The 14,615-nt window shown below is 41.8% G+C and overlaps 2 protein-coding genes across 4 annotated transcripts; one reads left to right on the forward strand and one right to left on the reverse strand.

Annotated features, from left to right (window-relative positions):
* Window positions 1–4,063: 4,063 nt before the first annotated feature.
* On the forward strand, window positions 4,064–13,422 carry Hao (Hydroxyacid oxidase). 3 transcript variants are annotated; one of them, XM_025300653.1, is made up of 9 exons: window positions 4,064–5,855; window positions 5,970–6,136; window positions 6,465–6,616; window positions 11,993–12,248; window positions 12,319–12,447; window positions 12,551–12,683; window positions 12,833–12,949; window positions 13,053–13,164; window positions 13,243–13,422. In XM_025300653.1, exons 2-9 carry the CDS (start codon window positions 6,003–6,005, stop codon window positions 13,308–13,310), a joined length of 1,101 nt encoding a protein of 366 aa, XP_025156438.1. In that variant the 5' UTR covers window positions 4,064–5,855; window positions 5,970–6,002; the 3' UTR covers window positions 13,311–13,422. The 3 variants fall into 3 exon arrangements, with proteins under 3 accessions (XP_025156438.1, XP_025156439.1, XP_025156440.1); XM_025300654.1 differs by having other exon boundaries at window positions 4,064–4,918; XM_025300655.1 differs by having other exon boundaries at window positions 4,064–4,918; window positions 6,000–6,136.
* On the reverse strand, window positions 6,616–10,888 carry LOC105183664 (N-acetylgalactosaminyltransferase 6). Its single transcript, XM_011141947.3, has 2 exons — window positions 10,426–10,888; window positions 6,616–9,640 (listed from the first exon to the last, which is right to left on the reverse strand). The coding sequence occupies exons 1-2, from the start codon at window positions 10,627–10,629 to the stop codon at window positions 8,012–8,014; spliced, it is 1,833 nt and encodes a 610-aa protein (XP_011140249.1). The 5' UTR covers window positions 10,630–10,888; the 3' UTR covers window positions 6,616–8,011.
* Window positions 13,423–14,615: the final 1,193 nt, after the last annotated feature.

Here is a 14,615-nt window from a genome sequence, read left to right on the forward strand (position 1 = left end):
TGATTCCGCCGAACGTTTCTGTACATCTCGATGCGCTCTCTCCGCGATTCTCATTTGCCTTTGACGTGTAAGAGGGACTTGGTCACTTGTAACTACCTCGACAAGCAGTCAATGTATTTGCGCCGTGTTTGCTTTGCTTTAAAAATCCTCGAGCGGACCCCGCCTTGCACAAGGGGACACGACCGCGCGCGCGCGCGCGCTGGTGCACCGAGTGCATTTCGTTACGTTATCTCGCTCAAGGATAATGCGTATTCTCTGTTATTTCCAATGAGATTTTCTTTCTGTTCCCAATGAGATTCTGTTTCTACCGACAAAGTCGACACATTACGACAAAAATCATTCGCGTGCGAATATTCTACGGAAGAGGATAGGAGAAATATAGAGGAAGAGAAGAGAGAGAAAGAGAGAAAGTGAAGAGGAGGTTTTACTATACTTCTCACGAAGCACACAGGGAGACATTGTACTTTGTGCATCAGCGCGACTACTCGAGCCGTCGATATCACACCTACGAAGCTATTTAGTCAGTTACCACCTAAGAAACGAATAAGATTTATCGTACAGCATTGGTCGCGTCCAGAGAGTCGACGTCCAGGTCGAAGATTCGAAGCCGTCGTAGACTTGTAGCCGGTCTTAAGTTAGCCGGTGTTCGATCTACACAGAGCGATTTTAACGCGCGCCGATCGTCGTCGGGCCAGTCTGTTTCAGGCGTAATCCTTACCAAAGTCGAATACCAGAAGCATATGTTTCTTAAATATGCATATCTCACCCTTCTTATTCGCCGGTCGCTCACGCTGTACGTTTACATTTGTGTAAACGTCTTTTTATACGTGGCATCATAGAGATGTTTTAGATGACGAGTGCCGATCGGAGGTGAATGATCGCGTGCGGCGGTACTTTTGATACTAAGAGACGTATCCTTTGCGGAATCATATTACATTTCTATCCAACTATCCCTTTCGCTGCGACGCGTGCGCGCGTGTATGTGTGTGTGTGTGTGTGTGTGTGTGTGCGTGCGTGTGTGTGTGTGCGTGTGCGCGCGCGCGCGTGTGTACAAAATATTTTATTTCAAATTGCGTATTTTTAAGAGCTTTATAAACGATGGGGAAGAGATATTAAGATGGAGTTCACACTCTTTTTTGAGAAGAAGAAGAAGTTATACGCGTACGTTGTGTAATGTTTTTTAAAGCGCTTCTATTTCGAAAAAATCTAATAATGATACTATGACTTTTTGTGACGAATACCGAAATATCCGTATCCATATGAGAAATCTTGTCCTCTCTTGTTCGACACGTTTTAAAACACGAATTCCCCTCGTGAGAAGACACACACGGGCGATTGGATTCTAATCAGCCTCTGGATTAACGCGTGTGAGAGAAAACAAGACGATTTATATTTAGATGCATACTTGAAACTCCTGGCGAATTGCATCACCCGCTGGATGCATGCAAACAGGTTTGTCCCGTCGTCACGTAGTTTTTACGCTTTCTTCACACGAAACCAAATACGCATATCGCTCTGAAAAGCGAGAAAAGATACGGAAACGTGACACGCGAACAAACCTGCCGTACCAAATAACTCGATATCCTGAGGTTGTGTCTCTCGAATCGGACCGCGTCGCAGCGAAAGAGTTGGAGGTGCACCGGTGCGGCGTGTTATCTAAGTTAATGTAAACGCAATTGCGTTCTAAGCTCGCCCACGTATTGTTAATCGCGATGGAAGTAAAAACAGGCATATATTTATTGCACATGGATACACCATTCATCGGTGGTACATCAGAGGAGCGTCCGGTTCTTTTTGCGTTTTCATTGCTGCATGTCCTTGTTGTTTGCGTTGTTTCGCTTTTGTCCTGAGCGGTACCGTCGGAATTTCGCGTTCCGTAAGATTGATTTAACGTCACAGCTGCACGAGACTCGATCAGACGCAACAATATCAGACAAACGACAATGCGCGTGCGTATATGCAAAACGAATGAACGAACGAACGAACGAACGAACGAACGAACGAACATCGAGAGGCGCAGGAAGTGTCATCGGGAGGAGACGCGCGCGACGCTGCGCTCAATCGCGTCGTTAATCCGCTAACGGGATTAATTAATTAATCGACAGCACGTTAACACTGAACAATTACACACGGCACGATCGAAGGAGGAGAGATCCGAAAGCGATTCGAAAGCACATTGGGCGACCGAGAAATATCGTAGTGACATTGTGGACTGGTTGACAGATTTGTAGCGAAATAAAAGGAGAGCAATTGTCGCTTACGCGAGGTCTACGAATGCGCGTAAAATAGCAGGATTTACGCAGAACTGTTAAGGATGCGCAACATGCGATAGCGACAGAAGGTCAACGAAAGACTTAGAGAGGGCGAAAGAAAGGATTAATGTAAGATTACGCGGCCAGCAGAAACGTGGTTCGAGAAGCCGAAGACGTCAGAAGGGCACGCGTGCCCTTTCTCGGGCGCTCTTCGGGCGTCGGTCTCTCGGACGATCTTTGGACTTTGGTGCTGTTTGCGATCTCAAAGTGTGACTCAAAGCACTGACGTGCCAAACACCGATTTCCGTTTCGTGTCCGAAGCTATTCTCGTTCTCCTCTTCCTCGTCCGTGGGCACTTGGCGATAAATACATTTACGTACACACGAGGAAGAGTGAGAAGAATATAAAGTCTGATAAATTCTGAGAGAGAGAAAGAGTGAGATCTGTGTTTTGCACGTGGCGCAATTTCGACTCGATTGCCGAACCTGCCGCAACATAAACAAAAAGAAGAAAGAAAAAATCACAGGACTTTCCCAAAGCGATTCTCCAGCGAGAGCTTCGAGGAGGAGGCCGGCGAGAACGTCAAAGATCTCTGAGACTTTTTCTTTTTTACGTATTTCGGACGAGCGAGAGAGAGAGAGTCGAATCGTAGCAGTCGAATCGTAAATTATTTACCGCTATGATAATCGCGAGCGTGCTGCTTAAGGAAGATTGAATTTACAACAGTTGAGATAACAGTAAACGTCATTAACACGATGACCGAGTAAGTTTGCACTTACGACGACGTTCTCGCAGGACCTTCCCTCGTTTCTCGTCACGAATCATCAGCCGTTTTGCGGTGAAACGTAACGACGAGCGTTACGCGTTCCGGATGAAGAAACTACGAGGCTCACATAAAATTCTCGCTCATGCTCTCCTCTAACACTTACCAGATCCTCGATCGCGCAACGAGAAGGCGACAGTTCGAAAGACGTACTGAAAATCGTCCGATGAAGACACGCGAAATCTTAGGACTCGATCGATTGGTCCGAAAGCGCGGCAAGTCCTTCGGACGTCTTGCCGATGTCTCTTCAACTTGCGTTGCTCGAGGAAAAGGCAAGGTGGAAGGACGACGAGGTTTATCGTCGATGCGCGACTGGCATCTAAGTGAAACAAAAGAAAAGGAAAAAACGATGAAAAAGAAGATAAAAGAGCGCTCAGGTCGCCCTACGCGCTACATATCCGTGTAAATGGCGCATTTATGCAGGCATTTTTTTCATTTACAACTCGTCGGACTCGTAACCAACTCGCCAACCGATCCTGCGACCCTTCCACGCCGCCGACCCGCGCGATTATTTATGGTCCCTCGCAGACTTTCGATATACATATTATATATATAAATATAATATAAGTATAATTATTAAGATTGTATATTCTCTTAATTAGATGCAACGTGCTGGCGTGCGCGCGCGGTCGCTGGGTGATTTAAACTAAAGAGAACAGAACGCACGACACACACACACACACACACATACGCAAATACAATACATAAAATACATACACGGATACACACGTATAAAAATATGTACACACACGTATGTACGGGGGGTTGCGGGCGACGGTTTGCCAATTTTTGCGGGGGGCTTTCACTTACGAACGGGTGACACCCACACATTCTGCGTGTTTCCGCGGTAAGGAGACCTCTGCCGCCTCCGAAATCTTTTGTGTATTATTTCTAACAGAATGTAATAAAGTACAGTTTAAACAGACGCTCTTCTCTTCCTCTCTTTTCCTTGATGTATACCGATCCATCTCTTCAGATTTCTCACCCATAAAAGTCTTAGAGTTAGCTTCGTCTAGTCTTGGAGTTCGAAGCTTGAGAGATCTGAAGAGCGAAGCATATCTTTGGGTTAATCCAACGATGCAAGATCGTCTCATTATCTATTCAATCCGTTCACGATTTTTGCCTGCGAGAATATCAGACTTGTCAAAATTATTTTTAGCTCCATTGACTCGTGAAAGACACATTGAGCGTTATCAATTCATATTCAACTGTGGCACAAGATAATCAATATATTCATACACAACGTACGCTTACCAATAAACATTTTAAATTTGAATAGCTTTATCAATTACATGACTGGAAATAACGCAATCGCTACAGATACATTCTTAATTGCCATTGTCTTATTCGCGAAATTCTGCTCCGAGACAATCAGTCGTCTGTGTGTGATCGAGACGAGCGGATGAAGACAGTGATTAATTCAGTAAGTTTGGTCATTTTCTATATAATGACCTCTGCATATTTTCCACAGTGGAACGAAACAAATGATCCTGTCATTAACGATATGAATATCAATATCAATTCTTTAATTCAACCGGTCTTTAATTCATTGCGTTGGGGAAGTACGATATTGTCCGGACTTATTTTTTCAAAGGCTGAACGAGCGTTATCAATTCATTCTCTATAGGCGAAGGAGATAGCGTTGTATTTATACACAATACGTGTTGTCAAACAAACGAAAAGTTTAAATAGTTTTATCAGTTACATGATTAAACATAATCGATTAAGATACATCTCTTTAATTGTCACCGTCTTATCCGCGAGATTCTGCTTCAAGACAGTCAGTCGTCTGTTCACGATCTAGACGGACGGATGAGGAGTATCTCAACGAGTCATTCAGGCGGTAAACCTCGTCAGTTTTTAACGAATCTCGCCAGCTCTCTCCAAGTTTCCATAATGAAGCAAACAAATTATCCTGTCAATCATCGGATTGACGTTATTAATATCAAAATTGCCGCATATGCTCGTTAATTTCAATACGGTCTGAGCACTTTCTCCTCGATGCAGCTTGAAACGCAGCTGATGTCCAATAGAATTTGTTTCGGAATAATTCCTAGAAAATCTCTTATTGAACACTGGCTATGTGTCAAATTGAAACCGAGTTTTCCGTGTTATCGATAAACCTGTATGGCAAAAAGGTTCGGCGAGCATTAAAAATCGGAGGAGAGAAAGTGAAAAGTGTAAAAAGTGTCTAAATGATTTGCAATGAAATCACAAATCGCCTGTTCGAGTTTTTTGTTTATTAATTTTAATGCGTCACTTGTAAAACTATATACTCTCTTCAATTATGTCCGAAGTGTCGTGATTTAAGAGTTGCATTGTTTTTACTTTAAATCGTACTTTAACACGTATCTCGCGCGTCATTACTGCAGTGCATATACGCGCTGACTTTCATCCTTTCTTTTCGTACACAAGTGATAACACATTATGCAACAATAACAACATTAATAATATTGTATACAAGATAAGAAACCAACGCAATAAGAACCAACGCAAGATCTCAGTAAGAGCGACTCAGTCGTAAAAGTAAAATAAAATAGAAAGAGAAACGCGCGCGCGCTAAATAAACTTCTACGAAAGTTGTCCAATTTTCAGTCGTTTTTCCGATTCCGTTCAGTAGAAAATTGATTCACACAAGGCAAAAATAGTTAGCATACCAGAGTTCTTTTTTTCGATAAAGGAACATACCTGCCCTGTGTGGGAGACAGATATCCTTGGAGAGAACGCCGGGGTCTTTGGATAAGCAATCAGTTTCGAAATTTCTTCGACACGTTACAGAGGTAGGTTTCACAATTGAGATCTCGCATTGACTCTTATTGTCCCTTTGCCTCTCGTGGACTGTGCATCAAAGAGCTAAAATTAAGACAACTAAACAATCAATTGGTTAACTTTAGATTATTGTCCAATTCGATAAAATAATCCAGAAAATGGCAACGTACGTCTGCGTCGAAGACTACGAGAAGCACGCTCTGAAACATCTACCTTCCTCTGTGAAAGATTATTATAGAAGCGGCGCAGGAGCGCAGTACAGCGTAAAACTGAACAAAGAGGCATTCAACAGGTAAAAAATTGATAGACTGATGTGGCAAATTCCCTCTCAGAGGAAAGTGAAATCGGCCGCCGATCTTGATCGACACTATTTGCGTATTTGATTGCGCGACGGCGCAATCTTTTTAAACGTTTTTGTGGCACAAGTACAATTGTTTGCAAAACTCTCGTCCGCTTACGGTTGGAGTTATAATTGTGAAAAATAAATTGGAATACTGAGCGGTCTTAGAAAATGTCCCATGTACTTTTGAGAAAGTCCACTGTACAAGTTGCGTCGCACTTTATCTCACAACGATTATTATTGCCTACGATTATGCTAATTCTTAATTATATTCTCGCAGATACAGAATACGTCCCAGATTTTTACGAGACGTGTCCAAGAGGGACATAAGCACGACGGTGTTGGGACAGAAAGTTTCAATGCCTTTGGGAGTCGCACCCACAGCGATGCAGCGAATGGCTCATCCGGACGGGGAGTGTGCTAGTGCAAGAGGTAAGCGAACATTTTGTTTGTTTAAACCATTCTTTCAATGTCGCCGCTAAGAATCGACACGCGATGAGGAATGTTCGTTAATCGATTAACTTGTTACAACTTCGTCGCGTGTACTCCAGCACCAGGAGAATTCGGGACTTACATTTATATGAGAATATTAAGGGGTTCAATACAAACGTGTTTATTAAATCATACATAAATAGACGTTATAAAAATAGTAATAATCGAAGATTAGCCCAGACACCAACGATCACAGACAGTTAACAATTCCTTTCCGATGTCCGCTCACCATTCTGTACTTATTAAAAAATCCGCGCTCAAACATAAACGAGTGTATCGATAAATGCGATGAGTGGATATTTTAAATCGTTCTTACTTGTTGCCTAAATGCGCTTCAACTAATCTCCCATGTTTAATTTCAATCGCATGTGGTATATTGCAGAATAACCAGCGAGATAAGGAGCAATCGCGCCAGACCAATCATTTATTTGTATCTCTTTCTTTATAATCTACATCTTTATCTCTTCCATCCGATCAAAGAGAAATACCTGTTGAACGATACCAAGACGGATGTTACGCGAGTATCTGTTACCTATTTTATAACACGTTGCGCGTAATGTCGTAGATTTCAAGTTATTCTGCAATCTGCTCATAACACACCAAAACTGGAAAACGACCTCAAATATTTTTCCGGTTAGAGTAGTCCGCTCTTGTAATATTTGTTTATACGATCGAACAATCCTTCATGTTATTTAGACTAATAATAATGGAATGAATCGTTATAAGTATTATATAAATCGCATTCGCGATCTTTCAGCGAACGAAGCTAACGCTCTAACGCTCTGCTCGATCTTACCGTAATAACGACTTACACTAAATAAATGTAAATGAATCGTCAGTCCTGCTTAATAAGCGATATATTAAAAAAGATGCTTCCCGTAATATTAATTTGAGCGAAGAGGCAAACTTATACGTAAATATACGTAACGTACATAACGTAATGTACGTTGAAATCGAATTACGATTCATACATCGTACTTCTAAGTGTGGCTATATGATGTAAGGCACGATAGAGCGCTTATGCGATATGTAAGTGATGACGTATGCGTACCGATACGATGCGTACGCTCGCTGTCCAGTTCGAGGAACCAAAATTTCGCCTTACGCTACGTGCAAAATGATCCGCGTCACGCGATGGCCGATTCTTGCTCTCTCGTCGATCGATCGCTAATACAGGTGCGGTATGTGGCTCAAATGGAGAATTTGCGATGACTAGTAACCAGGAATATACATGTCTATAAATGGATCATTCTTAGATTTCTATACGAGTAGGAACCCGACGCGCGGAAAGTCTGTCGTGAAACTTTATGGCAGTGTGAGGGAAGAGCTTCTCTCTCACTTGAGCTTGGGTCCTATGTTGTCCCAATTGTTAATGGCCTTCATATTGACCTGTTCTATCCGCCACTTCTGGGTGGCCGACGATTTATCGCAAGCGGTCACGTAGACCCGCCTGCTGCTCGGATCGGTGTCCAGGCATCTGGACGAATAACCGTGCATTAGCCACTGTTTCTCGACGTCATAACGCCACAATTGATTGCCCTGTTTTCCGTGGCAAGGATATAGGCTCACCGGAGCTTTCTCCTCGCCTCTCGACACATCCAAGCAATCTGTGCGATCTTTCGGCCTGACATCCTTGTGCCAGGTCAGTCGGAACTCCTGTTCGCCGGATACCTTCGGACTATCTTTCATGCAAGTGTCCACTACGACGAGCTCGTCCCTCTTTCGCTTCTTCGAGTCCAGACAGAGATCCGTCGCACCCATGTTCCTGATTTCGCCAACGGCGAAGTCGTCCGGTTCGATAGGCGGGTAAACCTCCACGAGGTCGAAGGCTATGTTTTCTATGAACCAGTTGAACGGCTTGCAGTGCAACTTCGCACGCAGGCTCTTCTGTTCTGACAGATCTCCAGGATCCAACGCGCGCATGTGTGGCCGTCTCTTGTAGATATACTCCGCGTATTCATCCATCCACACCTCGGCGACTCTCTTGTAATTTTTCCCGAGGAAATCGCCGCGACCGGGGTTGGGAAACGGTGGGAACTTTCGGTAAATATGACCGACTCTCGAGCACGGCGCGTCGTACATCTGTCCGCCGCACTGCCAGATCTTGAAGGATAGCTCGTACTGTTCGCCGCCCCATATATCCAAGCCCGGATCGTAACCACCCAGTTCCCAGAAGAACTTGCTGCTAATGGCAAACAAGCCACCAGCCATGATGGGACTCTTGAAGGGCTCTGCGGGTCTCTTCAAGTCTTCCGGCAGTAGTGGAAGTCGCTTGTAATACAATTCCCAGTCGAATGCACCACGGGCGCCTTCGTCCTGCGCTCTGTACTCGAAAGTCTCGTAAGCTATCACGTCGATGAACGGGCAAACGCAGGTTCTGTAGTTCTGCGCGATCGGCTCCAACAGCGGCGGCAGCCAGTTCACGTTAGCTTCACTGTGTGAGTCGAGGAACACCAGTACCTTGGCCCTGGCTTTCTTCGCGCCCGCCAATCGACCTCTGATTAACCCTGAACGTCTCGGTAATCGTACGATCGTTACCTTTGGCAAGTTCTTGGCGACATAGTCGTCCAATTTCTTTTTTAGCTCTGCCTTCGTGCTGGCATCGTCGACCAGTATGATCTCCTCCAGGAGAGAAGGCGGCGAGCGATTGATTACGCTCCAGCAAGTCCGTAGCAATGTGCTGAAGTGCTCGTTGTGGAAGGATACTATCACAGAAACGGGATCTAGATTCTTCAAGTATTTCTTCTTCCTGCAGTCTGGGTGACGAATATCAGGCACTGATCGATTCACGGAGATCTCGTCACTGAGAGCAGCATTGAATCCATTTACTTGGTACAATTTTTCTTTCAGTGAATCGAGAGATGGGGAGAGGAAGGCTGGTCTTCCATGTTCTCCTATTCCAGTTTGTTTACTCTCTGCTTCAATCTTCTTGTAGTCATGCCAATCAATTTTCTCATCCATATCCTATGAAAAATGTTTGAATTAACGAGGAGAAGTAAAGTAGTTTTATGAATCTTGTTATAAAAAAATTTATTTTTTTTTCATCATATAGGTATACTTTTAAACAAAATATGAATTTTATGTAATATATAATTTCAAATTCCGTTCTTCCACCAAAATTACAAGTGTCTTTTTTTTCTTAATCAAGAATGTCAAGACAAGAGATCATTGCATTATGAAATTAAACATCAACAAGCAAGGTTTGTGCGATCACAAAAGAGAGAACAGAATCGTTTAGGCACACGATCGCTTTCGTACGCTCCTGATCGCTAGGAATGCAAGGGAGAAAGACTGGGATGCAACTGAGAAATGAGAACTCGTTTGCTAACTCGCTGAATATGAAGAAAGTAGGTTTCCAAGATACACACAGATTGAAACGCATCATAATCGGTACATGAAAACGACGTGACTTCGGATTCCGAAGTCGCGACACGCGAGAATGACTCTCACATTCATCCGTGCGAGCAAACGCCCGGCGATTGTTGCGAAAAGGTGTTTCCACATCGCAGGAAATTGCACCTCGCGAAATTCAAACCGGTTCCAATTCTCTCCTTCGTAGCCGACAATCAACGTGAGATCCGTGACCTCGTCGCAGGAGATTGAAATCAATGAATCGTTACCAGCGCGATTTCTATTCCCCGCTGACGTGTTCGGCGACTGACGCGAGACGCCTAAATCACCGTGACGAACAAGCCATCGAGTCCAAGGACATCGCACCGATATCTCTCTTGATCGCGGCTAGTAAATACCTGATCCAAACGCTCGTCGTTCTCCAGGCCGCCGTCCCCGGGACTCCTGCGGTCGACGGCGACCGCCACGATCAGGGCGTCGAGCGGCGTCGAGAGCTGGTGGTTAGGCGGCGCCCGCATGTAACGAAACACCACGACGGTGAGGAACACCGTGAAGGCCGCCAGGAAGAAGAACTTGATCAGGCTGATCACGTTTCGCCTCATCTTCGCGCGAGAGTCATGTCGTAGGGCGGCCGGTCTCACGAGGACTTAACCTTACTTCGCGCCGCGAACTCTTGCGCGCACAGCTGGCGTACGAGCTGATAACGACGTGACAACGTCATTTGTCACACGCCGCAAAGAGCGGCTGGACGGCAAATCGTTGATTCCTACTTATCGCATCGCGATAAACGCGATAAATGTCAGAGATACATTAGACGCAGCACACGCGAATAACACGAACAACAATGCGCAACTGTCACGCGAAGACTGGAACGGAGCGGATCGGGAGGGATCCTTTCAGCAGCGTCGTCGTCGTCGTCTCTCTCTCTCTCTCTCTCTCTCTCTCTCTCTCTCTCTCTCTCTCTCTCTCTCTCTCTCTCTCTCACACTACTCACTCACTCACTCACTCACTCACTCTTTCTCACCCTCTCCCGTCGGTTTTCACCTCCGCGCGATCCTACCTGCGTTCTCGCACCTGTGCGAACTTAACGGTTCCAATCGGTTGGCATCAATTGCGATATAATGAGCGTGCCAAATAAGGCCGAGATAATAAGACTGGGCAATACGGTCCGGTAAATTCGAAAGAAACGCGATTATACGAAACGCTCGTTAGCTCGAGATACATTTGCCGCATCAGGATATATCGATATATCGAAAATTTTTAAATGATCGTCTATCTGTTTTGAAATTTTTGAATTTTTTAAAGCGAGTTTTGGGTTGGGTGTTGCGGATTGAAGATCGCGGGCTGGAGATTAGGATTGACCTATCGGCTAATTCCGATTTTTCGATTCGCTTTGGCGCGATTGGTCAAGCTTTAATTTTCAATCTGAAACTTTCAACTAATTCAACTAGTCCAAATCTATTTTAGTTGGTGCGGACTTGATGAAAAATGTATTTACGATTAAGTGATAATGTCAAAGTGCGAGAAAGAGATGCACTTGTTACCTGTATCGTTTACCTACGTCCGTTGTTCAGCAAAAAATCGTACAGGTGTTACGAATAATACGCATATAATAATGACAGGTTGGTCGTTACGCATGTTATGTGCAATTCGAATGACGTAACCTTGTATGCAGATAAAACCGGTTAGAGAACCTAAAATTAGCTCGAATATTGTAACAATATGATCGATTCTGCGAATTTAATCATCTCGGGTAATTGAAGCGGAGTAAAATAAGTGAAACGATTTACAAACTCGATGCGAGAGTGAATTTGCAATAAATTTAAATTTAATTTGGATACACGTTAAATATTTAACCTAGGCATTGTTAGATTATTCTCACATTGATTTAGCAATAATGTTTACGTCGTCCTCTCTCGCATGACGGCTTCAACGGACAATAATTTCCGCTTTGTCTGTTTGCAGCCGCTCAGGCAGCAGGAACAATCTTTATACTGTCAACAATATCGACGAGCAGCATTGAAGAAGTGATGGAAGCGGCACCCAATGGCATAAATTGGTTCCAACTCTACATTTATCGTGACAGGAGTGTCACTTTAAATTTAATAAGGCGCGCTGAACATTCTGGCTTCAAAGCGTTAGTTCTCACCGTCGATGCGCCGTTGTTTGGCGATAGACGAGCTGATGTGAGAAATAAATTTGCGTTACCGAGTCACCTAAGGTATATTTCGCATTTACGAGCAAAAGGCTGATAGAACTTTGTGAATTTCAAATATTACGCTTTGCTTTAGATTTGCGAATTTCGAGGGTGATTTGTCGCAACGAATAAATTCTGCAAAGACCGGTTCCGGCCTGAATGAATATGTCACCAAAATGTTCGACGCGTCTTTCACATGGAAAGATGTAAAATGGATAAAAAGGTATTCGCGTTGATGTTCTAAATTTTCCTTATCTGAACAGCGCTACATTTAACATCGCGTTTCATCGAGATTAGAACTGATTAGAATTGATTTATTATTATAGAATCACAAAGTTGCCGATAATTCTCAAGGGAATTTTGACGGTCGAGGATGCACATTTGGCCGTCGAAAGCGGGGCTGACGGTATTATCGTGTCGAATCATGGAGCTCGTCAAATAGATAGTGTTCCAGCCACGGTCAGGCCAGTTTTTGTGTTGAAAGCAACTTAGAAGTTATATTGAATATAGTACCAAACGTTCATTTGAAACGAATAATTTAACATTATTGTTATTAATATCTAAGGACATATTAGTATGTAAGTTATTGAGATAATTTACCCTTACAGATAGAAGCTTTGCCAGAAATAATTAGAGGTGTAGGAGATAAAATCGAAGTCTATATGGATGGAGGAGTAACGCAGGGTATCGACGTGTTTAAAGCCTTGGCATTGGGTGCGAAAATGGTACGAATGTATCGAACGACTTGAAAAAATATTTCGATCATATTGAATATGCATATATTTAATTGCCCGCGTTTTTATTGTCCAATTGTGTTCTATTCCTCAGGTATTCTTTGGCAGACCAATGCTGTGGGGCTTGACATATAACGGTGAAAACGGCGCCAAAGAGATTCTCGAACTCATGCGAAAAGAGATCGACCTAGCTTTTGCATTAACTGGCAAGTTACAGCAAACATTAATTATCCATATTAACATCTGTTTAATTAATTGCTTGATAATTTAATATATTTTTTCAGGATGTACATCTGTAAAAGATGTTATATCAGATATGGTGATTCACGAATCTTATTATTCTCGTCTGTGAAGATAAGTTTTATTTAATATACAATTAATACAGCATTTATAAGTAACTATTATCAATCCACGTGCACTTATAAACACTTATATAGTAAGTTTATAACGTGTTTATATTATCTATTTTATAACCACAATTGAATATATAACTTTTATAACCATAATTGAATATATAACTTTTATAACCATAATTGAATATATAACTTTTATAACCATAATTGAATATATAACTCATATATATGTCAAAAAAATTGCAAGTCAAAAACAAAAAAAATCTTAATCAATTTTGTTTTCTTTTATTATCGTAAAAACATATTTCACTCTCATTTATATATATTTATATATATCTCATCTCATTTATATATATATTTATATATATATAAATATGTATTTAAATATCCCATTTTCTCTCTCTTTTCACAATGTGATTTAAGAAAAGTGTTTCAAAAAGTTGATTAAATTAAATTATATTATATTCGCTTGCGTATTTTTACTAATTTTATTAGATAAATTTATTAGATTTTATTAATTTTACTAGATATATTTTCATTAGACAGCGTATTTTTCTTTGAGAAGTTATTTATCTTTCAAGCAAAATAACTATTACTCAATTTTGACACTTATAAGAGTTGAATAAATATAAGCAATTCGCTAGAAATGAATAAAAAACTTAAATTTTTTTTTAAATATATCCTATTATTCTAATGTATCATATTTTTAATAATAGTAAATTTTCAATATAAATATAATTAAAAGATGAAATTAAAATTTGATTAAAATTATTTTTTAATTTAATATTATTTAGTAATAAACAGTAATGTTGTTGAATTGTTATATGAATTTACCATACCTTTTAAACCATACTTGTAAAATAGAGATGTCAAGCTTTAAAATGTTTTTCGAACAATCTCGATATCGTCACTTTTGTCAAATTTCTAGCCCGTTGAATTTCGCTCATTTTCAACGTCGCTCCTATTATTGACTCGTACTACTACGTTAGTTTATTAAAAAATAAAGAGGCACTACATCATTTTTTTTTTATTGAAATAAAGGTTGTACAAAAAGGTGTACTGGGTTTAGGTACAAAGCTTATCTAACCCTTACAAAATACAAAGGCACTACATCAATTCTTGTCATGTATGGTGGCGGCTCGTAGCAGAGATCCAGGAACTAATTTCTGAAGATAACGGATCTAAAGCCAGCGGCACACGGTGCTTGTTTTCGTGCTGGATTGCTTGCTGGATGAAAATATTGCGTTCTGATTAGTGCATTTCCATCCATCTTCGGAAATGTAGCAATCACTATTAAAAGCAAT

Source organism: Harpegnathos saltator, unplaced genomic scaffold (genome assembly GCF_003227715.2).
Source record: "Harpegnathos saltator strain DR-91 unplaced genomic scaffold, Hsal_v8.6 scaffold38, whole genome shotgun sequence".
NCBI lineage: Eukaryota > Metazoa > Arthropoda > Insecta > Hymenoptera > Formicidae > Harpegnathos > Harpegnathos saltator.

Excerpts from the sequence above, each read along its gene's own strand:
- Hao (XM_025300653.1), top strand. The coding sequence starts at position 6,003 with ATGGCAACGTACGTCTGCGTCGAAGACTACGAGAAGCACGCTCTGAAA. Across the intron at positions 12,249-12,318 it reads GCGTTACCGAGTCACCTAAG|ATTTGCGAATTTCGAGGGTG; the intron begins GTATATTTCGCA and ends GCTTTGCTTTAG. Across the intron at positions 12,448-12,550 it reads GATGTAAAATGGATAAAAAG|AATCACAAAGTTGCCGATAA; the intron begins GTATTCGCGTTG and ends TTATTATTATAG.
- LOC105183664 (XM_011141947.3), bottom strand. The coding sequence starts at position 10,629 with ATGAGGCGAAACGTGATCAGCCTGATCAAGTTCTTCTTCCTGGCGGCC. Across the intron at positions 9,641-10,425 it reads ACGACGAGCGTTTGGATCAG|GATATGGATGAGAAAATTGA; the intron begins GTATTTACTAGC and ends CATTTTTCATAG.